This window comes from Cygnus atratus, chromosome 5 (assembly GCF_013377495.2).
Source record: "Cygnus atratus isolate AKBS03 ecotype Queensland, Australia chromosome 5, CAtr_DNAZoo_HiC_assembly, whole genome shotgun sequence".
In the NCBI taxonomy this organism is placed as follows: domain Eukaryota; kingdom Metazoa; phylum Chordata; class Aves; order Anseriformes; family Anatidae; genus Cygnus; species Cygnus atratus.
This window is the reverse complement of record NC_066366.1, coordinates 50,610,038-50,633,870: the sequence shown is the minus strand read 5'-3', so window position 1 is coordinate 50,633,870 and position 23,833 is coordinate 50,610,038. Positions and strand designations below refer to the sequence as shown.

The 23,833-nt window shown below is 45.0% G+C and overlaps 1 protein-coding gene across 9 annotated transcripts in view; it reads left to right on the top strand.

The window, feature by feature from the left end:
- Positions 1-5,985: 5,985 nt before the first annotated feature.
- The window catches only part of SYNE3 (spectrin repeat containing nuclear envelope family member 3), a 65,773-nt gene continuing 47,925 nt past the window's right edge, over positions 5,986-23,833 (top strand). For 3 of the 9 annotated variants that reach the window (XM_035539291.2, XM_035539294.2, XM_035539293.2), the window contains exon 1: positions 5,992-6,097. Coding sequence is in view for 4 of the 9 variants with exons in the window: in XM_050711224.1 (XP_050567181.1) it covers positions 7,651-7,714 (64 nt within the window). In the remaining 5 variants the exon portion in view is untranslated. Of the gene's footprint in view, positions 6,098-7,543; positions 7,715-14,123; positions 14,481-15,626; positions 15,849-23,833 lie in introns of those variants that run through there. The other 6 variants (XM_035539288.2, XM_035539286.2, XM_050711223.1 and 3 more) reach the window with 5 other exon arrangements.

The window sequence follows — 23,833 nt, the reverse complement described above, 5'->3', positions numbered from 1 at the left end:
ATTTTCTTTGAGCCAAAATGAGCAGTTTCTTTTTTTTACATTGCACCCTATGAGTAACAGCCTGGAAAAAACCCTGATATTTAGAATAATCACTTTTTTTTGTGGTAGTGGAGTTCTGCAGAATGCAGTAGAGCATGCATCTCTGAGTCATCCTTGGGCTCCCTTCCCAATCAGTAGCCCTCTGGCTCTTAGTCTAGAAATTTTTTTTGATACTCATTTTTGATTCAAGTTGTGGGAAGCTTGAAGAGATGAAGGTACATCTGAGTAGCTACTTCCTATCTCTGTACTTGAATTTAAGACACTGGATTGCAGAAAGTTGATCTGTGCTCTGTTGTAGTTTCATGCTAGGCTACTGTGCTAAGGTCCATGTGCCAGGGAGGGAAGTAAAATTAAGGACTTCTAGAACTATTTTAAACGCTGGTAGACAATCATTTTGCCTAGCATGTTTCCTGCCCCTTAAAAGACCAGATACAATCAAACTGCTTCACAAAGCTGGCACGTCTAGAAGCAAAGAGACTGGTATGTATGAAAGTATAACTCGAGACCGCTGAGGCTCAGGGAAATCAAAATAGCAAAACTGCATTTGTAGTCTGAGTGGAAGCGAGGAGAGTTGAATGTAGTTACTTGTGATTAATTTTAATAAGTTTGTGGAATGTTATATTTCCACTGTTGTCTTTGCTGTTTATATTGAGGAATTCAGAGAATTTTTTTAAAGCCAGCTTCTGACATCCCTATTTAACTTAAAAACATGAGGCAGGGAGAGGAGCAAGGAAATAATCCATCACACTTGAGTTGGACGCAGGAGATTCGGCTTCAGATCAGCCCTGTTGAATCCCCAACTGGTCTTGACTCTTCCCACTGGCTTGTCTCCTACTACGTCTGTGTCATTGCTGTTAGTTAACTGCAAGAAGTTAACACTGCATGTTCCTAAACATTAGCTTCCATTTTGGTGCTGTGTCCTCTGCAGTTTCAAAGCACAAGTCAACATACCCCACTTCTGCTTTCTGGTGTGTTTAGGTTGATGCTTCTCCAGATCATCTAGTCTTCTAGGTACATTGAGACTCCTCAGCATATCGTGAATCTGGCTATGGTTGGAGGTCTCTGGGTACTACTGTAATACAGTCACTAGACATTTTTTGGCCTGTAGACATTTTTTGGGCTGTAGTTCACAGCATAAATCAGTAATTACATAAAATCTGAGGCTTAAAAAAAAACATGCAGAGAGTGTTTGAGGTTGGAATGGATCTCTGGAGGCCATCTGGTCTGAGCCCTGCTCAAGCAGGGCCACCAAAGCAGGCTGCCCAGAACCACATCCAGGTGGTTTTTGGAGGAGTCCCCCAAGGAGGGAGACTCCACAGCCTCTGGGCAGTCTGTGCCAGTGTTCTGCCGCCCACACAACAAAGTGCTTCCTAGTGTTCAGACAGAACCTCCTGTGTCCCAGCTTGTGCCCGTTGCCTCTTGTCCTGGCACTGGGCACCACTGAAAAGAGGCTGACTCCGTCCTCTGCACCTTCTCTTCAGGTGTTTGTACCCATGGGTGAGATCCCCCCAAGCCTCCTGTGGGCTGAAGAGTCCTAGCTCTCAGCCTCTCCTCATATAAGAGGTGCTCCAGTCCCTTGAATACTGCTTATATATAGGATTATTTATAAACCTAATGAATTTTCATGTATTTGTTTAGAAGAAATCTGTGTATTGTTTTTTCTATCTAAATAAAATATGAAGCACATGCTAAATAGAGAATATTTTTTCATTTCAAGCTGTGGGAAGACATTTCTAAGTCTTTACTCCTACACCAGTTTATCGTGGATGTCAAGCCTGTGTTGTTTGTTTAGATGAGATCAATTAATCAAAGTTTCTTAGGTGAAGAATGTGAAGTTTTACAGGTAAGAAATGGTTTCTGGTTTAAATATAACAACACTAATTTGTTTGATTTCCGGATCCTTTCTCATATTTTAGAGAATTGCACGGGACTCACAAATAGCATGTGCTCCCTGAGTGCGGTGCTCCAAAGCGTACAAGCCTGAGCAGCCCTGCAGTTGGCTTGAATGAAGTAAGCTGTGGGTGCTTCCCACTTCCACCTTCATCCCACTCTTATCTCACCTGGAAAGGCATATGTTCTGAGCAAGCTTCTCCATTTCTGTTTACAAATGGAGAAACCACTCTTCTCTCCACCCCCCTACTTCCCCACTCCTTTCTCAAAACATATTTTTATACTTTCCTCCAGTTTTCAGCCTCCTGTTTCCATGTTTACTTTTCTTCCTAACTTAAATAGGTCACCAAGCTCTTTAAAGACACTTGGGGGAAAGAAAAAACAACCACAGAATGGTGTATCTCAAAATGTATTGCAAAGAAAGTAGCTGACAGCTGCGAAGATGTCTCAAAGAAACAAAGTATATTCAATCTGGTCTACCTTTTGTCCCTAGCACAAAACTTAGAAACTGTATTTCCTGCCTATCTGCTAATCTTGCCCATGGTTAAATGTTACAGGCAACGTTTAGAAAAAAGATCAGGGCAGGGGGTGAGGGGCACAAACCCTGCTGGCGTTCACAGCCCGCTGACTGAAGATGTCCCCTGGAGCAAGGGGACTTGTGGCTTGGGGTTCAGCCTCAGAGACTGCTGATGTTCTGCTCAGTGGTGCTTCTCCTGCGTTAAAGGAACTGTTTGAAGAAAAACTTATGGTGTATAGCTCTTTGGTGACCTGCTGATTCCAGGTGAGTGTGCTTTGCAAGCACATTTGGTTGTAACTTTATCCTTTGGCACTGAGCACTGTAGGTGTTGTGGAGGGAACTGATCCTCTGTCACAAGATCCCACTTCCCTGCAGAGGTGGTCAGTCTGTGCCCAGGATGTGGAGCCTGGTCAGACAAAAGGTAAACTTTGTAATATTCAGCTGGGAGAATTAAATGCCGAGTCTGCATGATTTCTGCGTGAATTCAGAGCAAGAAGTTAGCCTATTTAACTGATGGGATCCTTCCACTGGTGCTCCTGAAAATACATTGCTTTGATGTCAGCATTTGGAGTTTATTGCGTCTCTTCGTTCTTCACCGAGGAAAGAGATCTTCTGTAGCAACTACCACCTACTGAAGCTTTCTGTCAAGCAATGTGCAACTTCTAGTAACTACTAAGAAACAAACAAACAAAATAACTGAGAACTACCAGGGTTAAAACCTTTCGTGCCAAAGACACATGTCACTGGTATGCTGCACACGAATGTTATTCTCCCAATAAATGCTGTTCCTCCCACCACAGGACTGCCAAATGACTCATTATTTGAATAACAAGTTTATGTTGCTGTACCCAAGCAAGAATAAAGGGAAGCATCTTAATATCTTGTAGTACTTGTTTGTCGTCGGTTATATGAGTAGGGATAAATGGGTGTGTTACGCTAATGAGAGAGCAGTTACCCTGCAGCATTATAATTGCTTCTCTGCTGTCCTAAAGATATTGTGCAGTTCTTCCTGCAGAGTAAACCATGCCAACGCCATTGTTGCTTTTGCATGTCAGTAGCAGTATTTGGTGCTTCCCACCCAGTCTCATGGGCATTTTGCACATCACAGGAAATGTCTGAAAATGCTGCATATTCACTGACAACTATTTGTGGTTTGGTTTAGAGGCTGAACAAATGGCTTCTAAATACATATTCCTTTCTTCCAAGAAAAAAGAGCTGCTGCTCTTTCCTTTTCAGAAGCTTCCCCACCCTACCATTCTAATTTCAGTCATTCTATCTTCTCCTTTGTTGTTTAGGTGCGGTGTGTGGGCAGCTTTATATTGTTTGGGTAATGCACTGAATGCTCATTTACCTAATGCCTGCTGTTTGCCTGTGTATATTGGTCTTTCTAACTCAGCATGTACAAAGCTGTTTAAGGTAGTAAAATCAGAGCCATGAAAGCCTCCGCATGGGGAAATGCAAAAGAGGAACTTAATGCAGGCAGTTTTTAAGTACAATGATGCATTGTCCACCATCAGCAAGCTTTCTGAACACAAGGGACTGTTTTTAGTTTGAACTTAAAAGATCTAGGTGCACAAAGTCATTTCTTAGGGGGTGTATTTTTGTTACAAATGAATCGCTGCCAGTAAGCACTGCTCGTGTACTTTAGTGACTGAGCCAGTTTTCCCAAGGCAAATTCACAGATAAGATTTTCTATTCTGTATCATCTGCTTGTAGAGTTCAGCCCTCTGGACTGTGTGCAATCCCTCTCACTATTCTAAAGTTTATTAAGATGTAATCGACTCTGAATGTACTGTGAGGCAAGTGGTTGCACAGATGCAATTTTACACACTGGTGATACAAACTTCAAGTAAACAGTAAGTCAAAACCATGCTAGTGAATAAATGAGATTTTCCACATTGGGTGACAAGCTTGTCTGCAAACACAGGACGATTACAGCATTCAGTTCCCCCTCAGTGACAATTTAAAAGATCATAATAACCCCAAAGTGTGCCACTACAGGACCCACCCCAGGCATTAGTGCTTCAAGGTCAGAACCAGCTACAAAACAGTATGCGCCTCACCATAAAATTCTGACAAAATTTCCATTCACCTTTCCACTGAGGGACAGGGGTTCCTGATGGCTTGGGAGCAACTTAAATATGCTGTTATTCCAAGTAAGGCTGGGTTGGCGAGTGGCCAGCTGATCATCCTGGACACCCAGCTGTGGGTAGAAGTGAGTCCCCAAAAACATTACTGGTGTGAGCTGGCCTGCTTGAACCTATATGGCGTCAGGAGGGCTGGCAGCACGGCAGGGCTCTCGGCCCCTGCTTTCCGCTGACTCCTGGAGCTCACCCGCTTCTCACTTCTGAACCGTGTGTCTTGAGGCTCCTGGCCACTGTAACGCTATGTGTGGCTCAGAGACGTTTATCGCTGGTGGCCTGTTTTTCTGCTCGTTATGCAGATAACTATGCGAGGTCTCGGCAGCAGAGGGCAGTAAGATAGCCTCTGTCAAGGAGTACATTTTCTTGCCTTGTGAAATAGAGAAAAGCCTCACATGCTCAGTTTGTTTACATTATATTATTGTTCAAATATGAAGAAGCTGTTCATTCTTTCTTCCTCCCTCCCTCCCCGTGGCTCAGTGCATACTTTGATGCAATGATTACTTTGCTGCTGTAGATTGAGTACAAAATGTTCACTCCTCTGCCTTTGGTTGGCTACAGAGCCTGCTCCGTGGCTGGCAGCCCACCACCACTGCTTTCTTTCTGTTCTAACTGATTTTTCCAGACTAACTTGGGCATATATAATAGACTTTTTCCCTGGATTGGTTACAGCAGACAGAATCGCCTGATGTGCACACGTTTTTGCTCCCTGGGCTTTGTTTTGCTCTCAGATTCCAGCTGTAACTCTCCGTGCATCCAGGTGAATCCCTGTTTGCACTGCCTGTGGTGACCTGGGGTTATTTCGGTTACGGCTGCTGGCAAAGGGCTGGCCGTGCCTGCTGTCTTCGGTAAAAAGGGGGTCTTCTCAGGGAGCCTGGCCGTGGGTTGCCCTGCACCTAAATGCACGTTCATGTTTGTGTGATGAGTCTTGGGGTGCTTGGTGATTCTCATAGCTCCAAATTGCGATTTTGTGAGAAATTCCCCTTTTTATTTCCTAGCGCATTTCCTTTTAGCTATTACTAGCCGAGCAGCACGAAGCCTGTAGGCTTAAAGAACGAAAGGTGTGGAGAAAGGGAGGGAAGGGGTCCGATCTCCTTCTATTTCGAACTAATCGACTCGTCAAACTTTGCCGGGTGGGCGCGGGGTCGCGGCCCCTCAGGGCCCCCGAGGCGGGCTGCTGCCGCTCCCCCGGCCCCCACATCCCCGGGGGGGCCCTGTCAGCGCCGCCGAGCTGCCCCCGGGGCCGGGGCCGGAGCCTGCCCCCGCCGCCAGGGCTCCCCGCAGCCCGCCTTACATAACGCCGGGCCGCGGCGGCGGGGAGGGCCGGGCCGAGCCGAGGCGGTGGTGGCGGCGGTACCGGGGGCGGGCTCTCTCCGCGCTGGCCGCCGGGGCCGGGCTGCCCGGCCGAGGGCGAGGCGGGCGCAGGACGAGCCGAGAGGAGCAGCCCCGCCGCCCCTGCTCGGGGGCTGCCCGCGGGGGACGCGCTGCGGCGGCGGAGGGCGCCGCGGCGGTGAGTGGGGAGCGGGGAGCGGGCCTGCGGCGCTGCATGGAGCCCGGGGGGAGCGGGGGGACGGGGAGACCCGGCCGGGGCTCCGTGGGGCTCCCCGGCAGCCGTAGCGGTCCGGAGGCACGGCCCCCCGGCGGCACGGGGCTCCCCGGGTAACAGCTCCCCGGGTGACAGCTCCCCGGTAACGGCTTCCACCGAGCGCCTTTCGACCGCGGCCCCGAAGCCGCGTCCCCAAGGGAGCGCCAGCCCGGTGGGAGCGCCCGGCAGCGGCTCACAACTTTGCCCCGCGGATGTCGGGCTCTCCTGCCCCGGGCTGGTCGCTGTCACATTTCGGCAGCGTGCGGTCGTCGCGGCCGGGACGCTGGTGCGGTTTGTGACCGCCTGTTTGTGCTCTGCGCGGCTGCTAAGGTGTGCCCCGACCCCCTTCCCTTTCCCCTAGGCGATCAGAAGGATCCCGGGCTGTCTGAGAGAGCCGCTGCCCTCGCTTTTAGACCCCGCACCGCTGTGCTATGACAGCGTGTAGGATGTAGTATGACAGTATGGAGCAGTTGTATGACAGTATGCAGTATGACAGCACGGAGTGTGTGGTATGACCCCCAGCCCCAACGTGCAGTAAGGCTTCGGTTTCTCATGGGCTTGTTCCCGCCATCGATTTCGTTTCCAAACGTTTATTTGTTCGACCCACGTGAACTGAGGTCTTAGTCCAGGAAAACTTAATTCCTGGGAAGAGCTTTGCTCGTGTCGTGTTCACAGGCAGGAACCGTACATGTATACACAAGGATTAATTGCACAAATGAGGGTTGCAGGGCTGTGCTCCCTTTTACAAGTTTGTCGAAACAGTGAATGCCTCCCTTCTCCTTCGCCTTCAATCTAAGCTTGGCTATCTTATATCATTAATGAAAAACAGTATCACTGCTATAAGCTTACCAGCCCCTTGCTGCTACTTTCCGATGTCAGTTGTTCGCCCTTGGCACGCTGCGTGCCATCTGAAAACCTTTGTACACAGTGGCTGGGTTTTGGGGAAGGAATTTTAAAAAATGCAGCAACGCTTTAAAAGCTCATTGGTCGCCTTTCAGTTTTTTTTCTTTCTTTTTCTAAAAGTGTCTCAAATCCGTGAGCTGTTGAAACATACACTGGCTTGGCATGGTCTCAGTGGTTGCCGAGCGTGTGAGCAAGCAAGGAAATGTAACCCGCTGCAGTCCCCTGGCAACTTTTATTTCAAGGAGAAGCAAACTTGCAGTGAGTCACAGGAGCATTGTTCCCTGCAAACTGTCCGTCGGGAAGTGGAACCTCACAAAGCTGATGGGCTCGCTATAAGAAAACAGTTTTCCCTTACACACGGCGCTGTTTTCATGTTCCTCATGAAGTATCAGATCTTGAGCCTTCTCAAGCTCCCAAGGAAGGCAGAACTTGCTGCCTTTCGGGGAGTAGTGCCGTGGCATTTGCCCTTTCTTGCGTTAGTTTCAATTCTTTCCTTCGGTCTCATATTTCACTGCTCCTTCTTTCCCTCCCGTGCTGGTCAAGACTTTTACTATGTCTTTGAGTTCACCGAGCATATGACCTCTGCCTGGCCTTCATGCACTGACCTCATGGAAAAGAGCACCTTCCCTTTATTTTTGGGTAAGCCATTTTTCTTCCCTCCAGTTCTCTGTGGCTCCTAAATTATCCTGAAAAAAAACCTCTGTGGACACTTGTGGGTGCTCAGTCTCGGGATGCAGCTGCACTTCCACGTATGTGACTTTGAAGAGCGGTGCCCCTACCTGGGGAGATGCTCTAGGCCTAGCACCTGCATCTTCCAAAAAGATAACTGGCCTTCATCTTTCAACATAATTTCTATTGGAAACAAGATATTTTTTTTTCCCTTACTATTTGTGTGCACGTGCATCTTGTAAGTAAGTGATTGGTGTCAATGAGAACTGATGACTCAGCAACCTGACATGCACCTGAAATGACTCATGGAGCTGTGAGTTCTGGGGTGTTTCACTTGCGCTGCCCAAAGCTGCCCCACCTCAATGTCAAGATAAGGGTAGTAAATTTGTTTGATAGGGAAGGACGTTCTCATTGATCCCATACGCAAGGTTAATAAGCAATCTTTGATGTCTCTATCTGTCTGAACATGGCTTAATTGTATTACAAGGGAAAAATGTGGTGATTTTAAACATGATGTGGACTTGCTAGTTTCTTTTGGCAGGGCTGACATTTCATGTCTGTTAATGCAAGGATCTTCTCCAACGTTACACTTGAACTGAAGACATGGGCTTGATATGAAGTCCTTCATAGCAAGGGATTTCAGGGGGATTCATGCTTTGACTTTAAAAGGCTGAGGATTAAGTTGCCATCTCAACCTTGGGATATCACTGAACAGATGCATGAAATAATGCACTGGGAGACACTGAAGGAGATCGCAAGAAACAAGGACAACCATGAGGTTGTAATTTGTAATTTGAAATTTGAAATCGGATACCGAGTTGTGGTTTCCTTGTTTTATTCTTGATTGGTGCTTCTTTAGTGGTATTAAAAAGATGAAACAACTATTTTTACTGTTGTCATATGCAGGAAGCCTTTTCAGAATGATGACAGCAATGCTTGAGAGCACAAGATGAATGAGAGGCCCATGTGGGGTAGCCTGTGCTGGGAGAGTTGTTATACTTAGCACTAATATCTCTGTTATACAAATATAGTGCCCGTCACCAGTGAATCCTAGATGTAGTATATGTAGGACCTCACACTGCTACCCCTATTATATTAGTTAATAATAATTATTATTAAAAGGGACCACTGGCTTTAGTAGAAGAGCAATCAGACCCACCTTTGGGTTCCTCTGAGGCAGGTGAGTGTTGTTGTATCTGGGGGCAGCCGAGCAAACTGGAGCGTGCAATGCTGTGTTGCTTGCCCAGCAAGGCAGGAATTCATCAGGAGCTGTGACAAGTCTGACCAGTAGCCCAATTTGACGGCTTCCTCTCCTAGACACGTTCCTCCCACTGCTGGAGAGTAATAGGAGCTTGTAATCTCCTTCACTGTCATAACTCGTGGGACTAAAAGAAAATTCGGGAAGTTGTCTTTAGTGGAGTGAGAGATGCTCTTCAAAACTCCTTGAAAATACCTGATTTTTGAGAACAAGTGTACCTGTAAGTATTGTTTTGATCCAGGCTGGCGTACACAACTTGAGTTCTCATGAATTCTCCTGAAAGTGTTTGCGTGGTTCTGCTGAGTGAGAAGTGCAGACCTCAAGGCCGTAATTCATGACTCCCACATGTACGAGTTGGCTTTTGCTGAGCACATGGTCATCCTTCTCCTCTTAATGCATTAGACTGACTCAGAAATGCCCCAGGTTTGCTCTGTGGTGTTTGGTGAGCACATACAGTCAGGTTTGAAGTGGGACCAGTGGTGTTGGGTGCTTAAAGTGTTGCTGGGTCTGGCACCACCTGTTAGAGGCTACTTTGGGAAGCCAGACCCTACTGAGAGCATCGGTATCCCCATCTGTGAAAGGGGAGGCTAGCATCTCACAGGGCATGTCCAGCATGTGAGGCACCTGTGTTGTAAGCGCTAGGTCTAGGTCAGAGGTGTCTTGGGTAGGACAGAGTAAACAACCCATAGTGGATTTAAAAACCAAAATGAGAGCTTTTACTCTACAAGAGTATTGAACACTGACTCTGGGGAGGAACTAGCTGGGGACAGACTCTTTATCAGGGACTGCAGTGATAGGACAAGGAGGGATGGCTTTAAACTAAAAGAGGGTAGGTTTAGATTAGACATTATGAAGAAATTATTTACTCAAAGGGTGGTGAGGCCCTGGCACAGGTTGCCCAGAGAAGCTGTGGGTGCCCCATCCCTGGAGATGTTCAAGGCCAGGGTGGATGGGGCTTTGGGCAGCCTGGTCTGGTGGGAGGTGTCCCTGCCCATGGCAGGGGGTGGAACTGGGTGGTCTTTAAGGTCTCTTCCAACCCAAACCATTCTGTGATTCTGTGACTCACCTACTCACTCCATTGGATGAACACAACAGCAATAAAAAGTTAAACTATAAAAAAAGTGTAAGGGTTACTTTTGACTGTTCTCTCCACCTTACATAGCAGTGACGCATGGTTAAAGCATTACGTGCTTGTCATTTATTTTCCAACCATTATAGTGAGGCAATCCTAGCAGAAAAACATGTCTTGTCTCTGATAGAGGTATAGGTTAAGAGGCGTAATATCTAGTCGTTATCCAGACTTTGCACCCCACTGTCAGTACAGCCTGAAGAAGCTCAGGGAAGCTGAAGGTGGAAAGTGAACAGACATAGATGTACCTGCTGTGCTTTCAAGTCTGTCAGATGGAAAGGCAGCACCCTGTGAGGAAATTCTGTGAGTAAATAAAAGAAACCAATCTTTGAAGCCGTTGGTTCTTCCCCAAGCTGTATGTTTCCTGTAACTTAGATGACTGATTTCTCTTGATGCATGTCTCTCTGCTTAAGTGCTCTCGAGGCCCTGTGGGAATGTGGTAGCGGTTATATGAATGGCAGATGACAGTGTATGACAAATACAGGTGATTTTCTGTGTTTAAGTCAGCAAGAACGCTCTATAGCTGCAGTGGTGGAAGTGAGCAGGCTAAGCACAGGCTCTTTGTAACGTACATAGCTACTAATGCTAGCTCAGTAAATGCCAGAGAAATGCTTGTGTTAATTTAGATCTCCAGATAAAGAGAGCACCCAAAGAAAAAAAAATCTTGCTAGCTTGTCTTTTAAGTCCACAGGAGAAATCTTGGCTCTGTGGCAATGTTGCTATTGGCTTCACCAGAGCTTTGAATTTTCCCCTGTGTTCCCAGATTATAGACCTGCCGACTGCGTTAGCTGTTATGGCAGTAGGTGCATACTATTGGCATGAGACACCAGGTTACAGAAAACACCTTCGACCTCACAGAAAGGAAAATAAGTTCAAGCCTCTCTGTTCATTTGTTCAAGCTTCAAATTATTACAGAACCTTTCTCCCTCTCCTTGTGCCCTTGGTCCTTAGTTACTGCATTATTTTTTAAGACCCTTCCAGTGTAGAAATAACTTCTTTATCCAGATTTTCTGGCTTTTCAAATCTTGCTCCAGGCATAACTGCTTCTCACTTCAGTGAGAATGCAATGCCACTGGGACCAAGCTCCCGGTACTGCACTGCAGGTCCTTGTCAGAAAAATGGTCCTGGTAGGGAGATCCCCAAAATGGTTGCCCCAGGCCTGAGGAGAAGCTCGTGTATAGTTGTAGAATCAATAAATTAATGATTAGGGAGGCAAAGAGGAAAGAAGAAAGAGAAAGATGGAGAAGTAGACTCTGGTGACCAGTTACAGGACCCGAGAGAACAGCGTGGAACTGGGACAGGGGAGGCTGAGTGTTAGGGAAAGGTTCTGCACCCAGAGGGTGGTCGGGCACTGGGACAGGCTCCCCAGGACAGTGGTCACAGCATCGAGCCTGCCGGAGTTCAAGAAGCATTTGGACAATGCTCTCAGACACATGGTCTGATTTTTGGGAAGTTCTGAGTGGAGCCAGGAGTTAGACTCTGATCCTTGTGGTTCCCATCCAGCTCAGGATATTCTGTGGTACTATGGCCCTACGAAGTAATGAGCAGGAGTGTGTCGCTGGCATTGCCTGGCAGGCTGCCTGCACGCGGGGTCATGCAGTGTGGTCATAGCTGTGCCCTCCCTGGCTGTCCACTAATTCTCTTCTCCTAATTTGCAAAATCTCTCTTCTTCAGATGTTCCCTTAGAGGCATCCCTTGTAATGCTTGTAAATCCTTAACCCTGATGGCACTTAGCTGGAGCTGGACAGGGGCTACCAGCAGCCCTAGAGATGCTCTTGCTTTCAGCATCACTTTACTTTGCACCTCTGCTGCCTGCTTTTCCGGCCGTTGGGTGTTGTGAGAAAACTTAATTATGGAGGCGAGCTGTTAGTGTTGTTTGGGGCTGCAGAGCAAGCATTTGATACGTGAAGAAAGAGCTGAAGGTGCTTAAAAACATTTTTGTAAGTAATTACATAAACCCTCTTAATCCCAATACTTTAAAAGTCACATCTTTTTTTTTTTTTTTTTAGTCTTGCTCATGTTGAATAGCTGTTGTTAGTCAGTGCTGTGGAATTTATCTGAATGCTAATAACCAGCTTCAGTGCTCCACATGTAATTGTTTTCTGCAGTGTCCCCTTCCTGTGTTGTCTATCACCGTGGCATTTGTGAAGCTCTTTTAGGTTACACCTTAATTTGGGGATTTGCAAATGGATGAGTTTTTCAGTTAAGCAACTATACCAACAGCTAACCCACATCTTGCTCAGATCTGATTTGACAATTTTCAGGGTTTGGTTTGGTGTGTGTACTGGGGGGGGAGGGGGGGGGTTGTTGTGTTGTATTTTGTTTGGTTGGTTTTTGTGCCAAGAAACAAAGTCAAAATACTTCTTTTCTTGTTGAATGGGGCAAAGTGTAATGCCTGCCTTAGCCTCATCTTTCAGCTGCTCAGCTTGGAGGTGGGACATCTGAATTATTAGGCTTTGCCTAGTGATTAGCTTCTGCTTAAAGATTCATTATTTCCACAGTGGGAAATTGTACCAGAAGGAGACACCTGTCTGTGCCACCCCACCAGGACTTCCAAGCCCCGTACTTAGGACAACTTAAATATTCGGTGTAGTTGTTCCTCTTCTGGAAAGTCCTTTCACAGCAGTTCCAAAACAGATTCACTGGGGACTATCAACTGCATGAAAAGTCCTTTTATCCCAATGTTACTGTAACTCAGAATTAAAATACAGCTAAAAGAGGCCTTTCCCACGTGATAGAAGTTTTCATTCCCATACATCCCCATGCTACGTTTCATTTGTTACTGAGAGACCAGCTTCCACTTCTGGCCAGCCTAACTAACTGATGGCCGGCTGATTTTCACTGGAGCACTTCTTGTCATCCTGCGTAATCATTCCTAAATCCATGTCATGACCATCCCCCAGATTCCTCCTTAAAACTCATGTCTGTGGAAATTTGACAACATTTAGGCTGCTGCTGCTCTCTTTGTGACTCTTCACACCAACTAATACTGCCCTGTTGCTCCAGTGCCTTCCTCCTCTGTCTGTACCCATGCTCTGCCTCTTCTGCCTCAGTGGTAACCTCTGTGAGTCAGGGATCCTGCTGCTGCTCTAGCTGTGCCACCTACAGCTAGGACCTCAGCTCCTGCAGAATAGTAGAAACATATGCCACAGTCATGTTGGTCTTCTTGGAAGAAAATCTTTCACACTGCTTCTCCTTTCCCTTTCTCTGACACTTTATCAGTGGAACAGTGTAGGCCTTTGACTCCATGGGTTGCACTGCATTTGCAAAAATGTTCTCCTTGCAGTGTGTACAGACTGTCAGGTAATCTAAAGTCATCCAATGTTTTTATTTTATTTTATTTTATTTTATTTTATTTTATTTATTTTATTTTATTTATGATATGGTTGAATCCATGACCTAACAAGGAGATATCTGGCTACAGAAGGTGCCATTCAAATGCTTTCTCCTAACACAACAAAAACCATAGTGGGTCTGAGGGATGGGAAAAACTCATCCATCCCTTGCTAAACTGAAAATATCATCCTTCAGATGGGAAGGAAGGGAATGGCAAGTTAGCTGTTGTAGGAACATTTGGTGTGTTTTTCTGAAGCTGCAGTTTCCTTTCAAAATATGTTATGTTTTGATCTAACTTACCGAAAGTTTTACAGTGAGTGCTGCATTTCTGACTGTTAGTTTAATCCACTCATTGCTGCCTCCGGGTTGTGGCTATTTGTAGTCACCAGGGTGTCTGCTGGGCTCCTTTGCTTTCTAGGTTAGTCATCTGAAGAGAAGGCTTCTTACTGTGTTTTAGAAGCTACTGTGTACAGCTGACGTTAGCCATATATATGCTTTGTTTCCTCAAAACTAGTAATGTTGTTGTTGTTGTTATGTTTTTTTGTTTAACAGGACTATGGCAAATGCACACCAACTATGGGATTTACTACAGGAGAGAGAGAATAGGGAAGAAGCTTGCAAAGAGGTTCATTTGTAGGCATTTTAAATTCTGCCTTTCAAACAGCAACACATCCTAAAATGAAACTGATTTGACTTTTGGATATGTGGACCTGCTCTCCAATTCACATTCATCCATTGCACCATTTAGTCTGCAGGCTGACATGGTTTTAGATGTTCTTATCATTTCTGAGGATTATTCAAGTTAGCAAAAGCCTAACAAGCCAGTTGGAAAATCAGTGGTATAGAAGTTCCCTCTCTGAAATACACTGGCATCATCACCACCTCCTAAGACGTTCCTCCTCTTCTCTCCCTTGTAACATTTTACCATTGGTGGCAAAATTCTGGGCTCAGTTGGCTACGCTGGGGTCACCATTGCAGACGGATGTGGCCTAGCTTGGACCACTGGTCTTCAGGTAATCCTCTGTATTAGCCACTCCACAGGCTGAGCCTGATGGACAGTTTCTATCCCGTTGTTCTTCTACTTAGATTTTCATTCCAACTTTTTTTGCTGTCTTCGGCTTTTCCCCATGCTGTTTGTGTGTAGTGACTGATTCTGCCCACTGAAATGGAAGGAGAGGGTCATAATTGTACCTAACTCGTAATTTGGAAGTAGAATTTGGACCAACTTTTCTTTATTTGCATTTCATTTTCACCAATTTCTCCACCCTTCATCTTTATGTTTCTTGTACTCTTAGGAATGCTGATCAGTGTAGTACAAATTTGGATGCACAGCAACTGTACAACTAGAGAGATTTGTTGGCCACGTGCACTCGTTTTGGATTTACACTAGCTTGAGTTTAAGTGAGATCTGGTTTGGCCTTGGCATATATTAACTAGATTGAAGTTATTAGGATGGTTAAATTGCAGTGGGTTTCAATTTGTATGATATCTAACAGCAGGAATACCCTGATGAATCATAATTAATTGAGGGAAAATGCTGCTTAATATTTTCCAACAGTTTGGAGGAATCAGGAATGGAGAATTCATCATGTGCTCCAGCATGAGAGATGGTTAATGCATACAAAATGTTCGCAGTTCAGCCAAATTGTGCCTGTAGCGGGATTGCCTGAAAATATCATCTGAGCTCTTCTTTACATTGCACAGTTGTAACTGAGAGCAGAATCCAGATTGGTGTGTCAGTCTGTGAAGGGACTGGGGAACTGAGAGTAAAAAAGAAGTGGAAGATAAAGTTATAATTATGTCAGAGGTTGAGCTAATGGTTTCTAAAAAATCTTGGCGCTGATCCGTACCTGTCTGCACTTTTGCTTCTTGCTGCTTTGTTCTTTTGTTTTCATGCCAAGTATTCTGGACTCGCTCCTGTTCAGCAAACATTTGTCAGGCATAATAATTTCAAGCATTAATCCTCCAGAATTAACCAGCTTATTAGCTGATGACCTGAACTCTTGATAGTTTCTGGGGATTATTGCTATTTAAATTTTACCTTTGAAACAGTGGCAGCATACCGTGATGGTTTTCTTTTGTTTTCTCCCTTTATTTTTTTTTCTGGATTGTTTTATCTCTATACTTTCATCTCGTCTTTCACTCCTACCATGTGGCAGGAGGCAGAGAGGAAATCCTGCGCTGCCTCTGACACAAGTGAGGAGGAAGCCTCTGGTTTCTCTTTGCACCAACCCTGCTGACGTTGCCAGCCATGCTGAACTGTTTGCCGAAAACCCAGCGGCGGACAAGCTGAGCTTCAGGTGCTGCAAACCTGCAGGGGAACACCAGGGAAATCTCCGCAGACTTCTACCAATCATTTTTCCAGAATTCCCAGGATTTTGGTAAGGTTTTTGTGGGATTTGTTACTTTTATTTCATAAGGAAGTGTGACTGTTAAGCCCATGCTGCCTATGTTTCTCTTTTGATTCCTAGTAACGTCTTGAACTTCTTCTTTCCATTAAATTTGCCAGAGAGATAGAAGCATCAAAGTTATTAAGTGCCTTGACATTTCATGGGTGTGGATTGTAATGAAAAGGAGATAGAAGCAAGTGCCCTGCTAGGGGAGGGCGATGATCGAGCACTCGGGCAGCACCCGCATGGTTGCCCATGACTCACGCAGACCAGCCCATTCGCGCGCTTGTCTCCAGGGAAAGCCCAGGCTTCATCTATTGCTGGGTGGAAGTGCCCCAGGGCGGTGGCCAAGAGGACAAGAGCACTATGTGATGACATACAGCCAGATAAACTGTTTCGTGAGTGGCTGAATATATTATTCTAAGGCCAGGATGAGGAATTCCTTCATGTAGGGCAAGAAAAAAAAAGCAGTGAAAATATCCCTGCCATGGTGCTCACCACAGGGCCGGGGACTGGAGATAAGGGGCAGCCAGTGAAGCTAATAGAGAGCGTCTGCTGGGGCTGTTGCTGACATGCAGGACATGATATCGGGTTTTACAGCCTCAAAATGTTCACCAACATTGGCACTGCTGGGATCCCTTCCCTGAAGTTTGGGAACTAAAGACCACAGTATTTGACATGTCAAAACATGGCCTGGGTGTATGCGATAAATTAAAAAGTGATTAAAGAAATTCGACGTTATGTTTTAAGTAGGAGGTGTAATTCCCATCTTGCATGGTCACTTGTGTTATGCTCATTGAGCCCTTTGTGCAAACCTTCAGATTACTGTGAGTCTCTTGGGCTGCAGCTTAGCTGTGGTCCCGTCACAGTCTTGTGCATTTTCCTCAGGGAAGGTGATAACTTGCTCCCCATGTTGCCTGTATCAACCTTTAGCAATGCTCTGCTGCACCATGAACTATGCATTCAAAGGGGAAATAGTGTGTGGGGGGGGAGGGATTCAAGTGACATGGAATGTATTTTAAAAATAACATCTTTAATAGATGGCCTTGGAGATTTCTGAGGAAAGAGTCTCTCTTTTAGATCCAAGTTAAGTTTGTGCCATGAATTATATTACTCCTCGTAGAAGAATTATAAATTACTTGGGTTATCAAAAAATATATCTTCACTCTTTTCCTGATTTTAAGTGTTTGAGAATCATCAGTGCTCTGACACGTCACTCAGGAAGTGTGTGTATGTCAAATGCGCCAGTGTGTGCGTGTAAATCCTCTGCTGATGTGACCACTTGCTCTGAATGTGTATCTGCATTAGATCTGTGGTGGCTGACAGCCACAGAGATGTGTCCCATCGTATTTAGGGTGGGATTTTCAAAGTTGCCACGAGGATGTAGGCCCTGAGCTCCCAGTGGAGTCTAAGTAGAGCTGAGCTGCCTAATCTTTTCTGATGTTCACAAGGGGATTAAAAAAAAAAAAAAAGAGTCTTGATTTCTTTTAATATTACATTTCTAAAAGGTGATTAAAATTGGATGATGTAAGAGTGAGAATAATAAGCATCGGCTTTACCCTGACTGCTCAGCGAGGTAATTGCGTGTGATCGCAGCTTTAAATAAGCTCAGGTCCTTCTCACCGGAGGTGGACTGCCGACCAACACAGCTTTCTGCTGAGCGCTGCTGCCACTTTACACTTAGTTTGGTTTTTAATTCACCTCAGTAGGAGGAGGTTGAAATCCCCTTTAGGTTTATAAATATAGGACTTCAGTCCTCAGTCAGGCTAACGAGGCTGCTAAAACAGCAGCGCTGCTTCATCCAGGAGGCATGCTTCCTCCCAGTTGTGAAATCCCAGTTTCCACGTGTGCTGTTGAGGTGCTGGTCTCCTTGCAGAAACAAAAGCTTCAGCAGCTGCTAGGAGTGGTCCCTGCAGCTGAAGGCAGAGATGCGTTCTTGGTCTGTAACCCACAGCGCCTGGCGAACGCGTGCAGTGGGAGGGTGACAAAGACATGGAAACTGCAAGAGTTCAGGCAAAAATGAGTCACGGGAAAACAGCCTGTTTTATTCAATTCCCAAAATGTTCTCAACCACTCCGAATTAATTTAGAGCCACAGATCTGCAGTGGTCTACTTTGTTTCTGAGTAACGAGCTTGGGGATAAGGTTGCTGGCAGTTCCAACCGTGTATTGTTTAGAACATAGGCAGGCCTTGTTTGCCCCAGAGCCTGGGTTTGTCTGAACACAAACCAGTGCCTTTTTGCAGTATAAAGCCTGGCATTATCAGCTTAGTGCAAATGTTACTTCAAATTATGTCCAGAATGCTGGCGGGCTGGGTCTAACTTTACTTACCCTGATGTGTCTCTTTGACAGCATTTCAATGGTTTAGCTCTTGCAGTGACCATTTTTCTCTTTCTTTATATAAACAGCTCTTCTTGTGTGGTAAAATTAAGAAGATTTTTCCATTGTCGTTTACTTTGATCCTATGGAAATCTCACATTTATTTTAATCAACAACTTATTTAAGAGTATTTAAAAGTATCAACAGTATTTAAAAGTAGGATTGTCCTAATTACTTTCAGCCAGTTTTTATTATTATTATTCCAGTGAATCTCACTTTTTCCATGTTTATATCTCATTAGCATCATCCTGGTGATAATGATATGAAAAATAGATTTGAGAAATTTTATGTTTTGGGGAGTTAGCCCTTCAGCTGTTCTTCTGAAGGGGATTAAGGGTACTATGCCCATAGAGTTATATTTGTTTAGTGTTTGCAAATAACTTTATTTCTAACAAATATTGCTACTAAATACTTGACATACAAGGTTTATTAGTTTAAAGGTCTTATGCCTAGTGCTCCCAGTTTGGACACAATTCACCACTCAGAGGCAGAGGTATTTGACTGATGGTTGAATAAGATTTAACATGTTTGAGGGGGGAAATTCTAGGCACAAAACCCCTAGAGCCAAACATGGAAACATTTATGTGAAAGAGGGAAGGAGGCAGAAAAGGGTGCAGACTTTGAGACAGTTTTACAGCCTCTAGCCCTGAGCACCCACATCACGACTGTAGGTCTCTTCAGGATATGGGATTCCCGCAGAAGGAAGTCGTCCACCTCTGGCGTGGATCCTTGCCTGGAAGTGCCCCTCTCACCTTGGCTTCCCAAGGAGTCACAGGGCTGACACGCTCCTAGCTCAGGGTGTCCCACAGACAGCCTGAGGTTCAGTGCCATGAATCCTCTCTTGCGGTGCAAGCCCCATTTCGGAGTCCCAGCATGTTGCTGGCCCTTGCTGAGGCTGCCTGCCCTAGCAGGGCCGGAGAATCTGCGAGGATCTCTGCCTTCAGGGGAAGGGCTGAGTCGAACCACAAACTACAGTCGAAGTACACGCTGATGCCCCACTTTCATTGCTGATCCCTTTCTAACATGTTGTCTGTAACCTCTTTGGGACAGAGGTGTTACCCTTCTAACTGTGGAGCATTTCTGGCCACTGCAGGGTGCTGTGAAAGCATGCTGGTTGTACTTAACCCAGGCTTAAGGTCCCACTGGGGTCCTGATGGTGAAAATGGACCTTGGGAGTTTCTGTGTGACATGAGCTAGCCAGCTGAAGATGACAATTTCTCAATAGGGTAGTGACGGGGAACCAAAACTAAGTGGTGCAGCTGGGGTATGAAGAGTCTCAAGGAAGAATTACTTGGGAATAGTCTACGGAGCAAACTTAATTTACAGAATCTTTTTGGCAAATGGTAAGAACAGCCATACCTTTGAGAAAACTACATTGTCTGTACACAATATATGACCAGTGAAAGAGGAACAATTTATCAGGTGTATTTTTCACTCTGAATTGTTCATCAATCTCTATCCAAGATCCAGACATCGCAGAGGTTTATTAGTCAGTATATCAGTGCTGTGACTGGCACCTGGTACTTCGGGATCATGTGGACTGTAGAAGACAAATAGAAAATAATTAAAAACATAAATTCCAGCCTCCAGAGACCATGAGACTAATGCTGTTGGCTTGTAGTGCTTTTTCTTTGGCTGACTGATGGTAAAACTCTTCAGGAGCTGAGCAAAGCTTAAACTGAGCCTATTCCAAGGGCTGGGTTGGGGTTCACAAGATGGAGATTACTTACAGGGCAGCAGATGCACTCTGTTGGCAATTTCAGAAGCAGACACCCCGGATCTGAAGAATCTCTGCTGAAGTTTTAGAGCAGAGGTGTTTAACCTGTGATTTCCCAGACTAAAGAGACTGTGAAAGATGACCAGGAAAAGCAAGCCTGTTGCCATTAGGTCTGAAGTCACTAAACAGAGATCTGCATCTTTGTAGAGAAACTTCTAGGGATATGCGTTAGAAAAGGTTGAAACCACTCTCTGCAGTGTTTAGACCACTGGCCTAGTATCTGAAATACTATTTTCATTCTTGTCTGGTTAAGGATTTCCTTATTGCCTATAGGCAAGAAACCTTTGAACCTGAGGTGTAACATAAAGGGCATGGAGTACCGACTGAACAAATGGTTGTTTAATGCTGCAGTAATGTGGGGCTAGGAGATCAAAATCTGAAATGGACAGATACCTCATAAAGATACTCTCTCTCTCCGTGGTGGTAAGAATGAACTCTAGACCAGGACTAAACGCTGTATCTTTCTAATCTAGTTGAGTCATGGAAGACCAGCCTGTCTCCTAGACTGACCTGGGAATACAGAAATGCATGGGTATAGAGTGTAGGGAGGGGGCAAAGAGTTGCAATTGAGTCATCTCTTACGACATCTCTTTCATCCCATATGACTTGAAGATTGAAATAACAAAATTAAAATAGCCCTGGTCAGATCTATTGCAGGTCATTCTTGCAGATGCCCTTAGTGGACAACGATAGCCCCAGATGTGAAAGGATAGCCCCGGCACCTAGGTCTGCCTGACTTGCACATGATGATTCCATTCAAAAATAGAACTAGTTTAAAATTTTGATCCATTTTTTTAGGAAATAACTTAGATCTGCGAATCTATACTTTCCAGAGGAGCTGTGTAAAGCAAAAATACATCCCATTTGCACTGGCTCTCACCAAAGTCTGAAATTAATCTTCTAAACAAATGGTTGAAAAAATTAGGCTTTTTGAGAGTTAGCCTGGTTCAGAACATGTCTGACAAACACGTTTTTTTTTTTTCCTCTCCTTTTTTTAAGTTTATTTTTATTTTTAATCAAATAGAAGATTTTCTGGTGTGACCATGTTGAAGCTGAATTCCATGCATTAGCCTTAGGATTCCTATCAATCCTTTTGTAAGGGAAAAGAAATGATTATGATATGCTTGAATGCTGCATGCACTCATGATGTTTGCATTCCTTGGTTGAAGGGGATGCTTGTAACTTGCCTATGGTTGTGTTTATTCAAAAAAAAAATCCTTATTTATTCTCTAGCTCTTTAATTAGGGCAAACAATTGCTGGCTGTCGTAAACATTCGCTGCAAATAACACAGGAAAGGGCTGTGTTGGAAGATGGCCAAGGTGATAGGATTAATGTTTTGAGCCTCTAAAAGATTATGCTGGAAATAACAACACCTTTTATTTACAACCTGGAGGGCATCTGCACCTACTCAGGCAGGTTAATTCTGCTGTGCGTGGGTGTGCCTCCCCTGGCAAAGCATCTGCTACTGGTGTCCTGCTTCCAGACAGCACCTCCCAGAGCGGACCACCAATAATTCAGCTCTGGAAAGGCCAGCCAGAGCTCCCAGCTCTGCACCTTCTCAGAGCTCCTTTTACAATATCCAGAGAAACTGAAGAGTTATTAAATTATCCCAGGATCCAAACAATTCCCAGAACCGCAATTGCTTCCCCACTCATGAATTTGTATAAAATTTAACACACTCCAAGTGGGGTTTTTCCAAATCTGTTTCACGTGCAATCCCGGAACCAAATGGAAAAGGTTATGATAAGTTTGAAGTATTTCAAAAATTGGGAAACAGTCTCGCTAATGGTGAGTGATTTGAATTTCCTGCAGCATTTTTGTTCATTCCTTTTATTTTTGTAAGAACTGGGTTCTGGAAACTAGTCGAGTAGTACATGAATATAGGAAGCCAAGACATACTGAAACCATTTAAGAGCCTGTGTTCTATAAATGTAGGTTTTTAAAAGAACATTTAAAATGGGAGTAGTTGTAAGAAATGTTTAAGAAGTTGTTTTTTTTTTTTTAAAAAAAAAAGCTGCATGACTTGGCAGTGAGAAAAAAGTACGCTATGAAACATTGCAAAATAGTAGAATAATACCACCAAAAAGACAGTGCTCTTGCAAAATAAGAGCTCTTGGTAGTGAATTACAAATGTTAAATAGGTCAGTCTCATGGTACCCTAGTGAGAGTGATTAGATGCACTAGAAAGACTGCTGAAGTGGATGCACTTAAGGAGGAAGTGCTCAGAGGAATTTGGCCCCACAAGTGGATCACGCGGAGGATGGTTTGTGCCTTTCAGTGCTTCAGGTCTGCCATGGAGACCCAGGCATCTCCACGTACCTGAGGCTCAAGGATCTAGAAACGCCGAGCAGTTGGCTAATTAATTTGTCCTCTCCAAGACAGCTTGAGGATCACGGCTGGTGCAAGGCTGCCTCCGTATCTCTTGTCATCAGCTGAGCCTAACACGGGCAGGCCACAGCTCAGAAGCTGAGCAGATTGGTGACTTGCCGTTGCTTTGGGATATTTGGGCTGAGGCATGGTGCCTTCTGCAGCACCGAAATGCGTGTGCCTGTCCAGGCACTGCCAAGCTGCATTTTGGAGCCATGGAGGGAGATTAGAGAAAATAGGAAGCCTACTGCTGTGGGAGAGGTTGGGCTTAAGGACTCTGGAGCTGATCTATGCCTTATATTTTCCTGTTCCTGAAACATAAACATGCTTTATGTAAAGTCTGCAGGAGCCGTTGTCAGGCGGTTATGCTCAGCACCTGGAAACGTGCTTCTTCCCTACTTCTACTAAGTGACTGCGTTATTGCATTTGGAGAAATAAAAGTGGGTTTTGCTCAGTGTCTCATTATCTATGCCAGAATTTCTTATGCTTAGTTATTACCCTCATTTAGTAACATATGTATAGAGAAGCTAAATGCTTTTTTGCAGCATAAATATGCCTTCCACAGTATGAATCAATACAGTGATTCAAGTGGCATTAAAATGAAATGCTGTTTTGAGCCACTACATGCTTTTGTAAAAGACTGTGATAAAAATAATCCTGTACAAATTACTCAGGGGATTGCACCTGTGCTGAAGTGGAGGCTTTCCCTGGCACAGTGGGTCCAGGTGCCTGTGTCCTGGGGCAGCGGCTGTTGTGCTATGAAGCAGGTGGCCCCAGTGGCCTGCTGCTGCTGCAGGCTGGTCCACGAGTGCTGGCTTTGCACCACTGGGCTGCTTCAGGAGCTGCTATGTCTGCTTTGTAGTGTTTGCACTGACCTGTATTTCATCTGCAGAACTGCTCAGTCAGTTAGGCACAATGATGCAGAAGAAATGGGTTTCTATATTTTTGATACATAACATCCAGTAATCATCCATCTTTAGGACTACTTGCAAAAATAAATAATTAAAATTTAAAAAATTACAGGCATTGCCAGATTTCAGGTAGCTTTAACAGCTCTTCTTCCTTCCAAGTAAGTCAGAAAATATACTTTTCCCCTGTAGAAACTCATCCATGCCTTTAATGCCTGTGAGGGCTTCCGAGAGAGAAGTCCCCAGGACATTGCAGCCGATTGCTTCAGCTGGGCATGGACTGCCCAGTGCAGAGGAAGCAGGAGGGCACGTTCTCCACAGGCTGTCCCCAGACCTGTCCCGTATTGCAGCTCATACCCACTGTGAAATCCGCCTGCAGACTGGGTGAAAGTTCATGCTAAATTTAATTGTCTTTACAGCGCTACGTTATATGAATTAGTCGGTAAAAATCAGTAAATGATGTTATGCAGGCAGCTGGAGTAACGAAGTGCTTCTCTTCCTTTGCACACTGGTGATCTTAATATGGAAATAACATTTTCCATGGC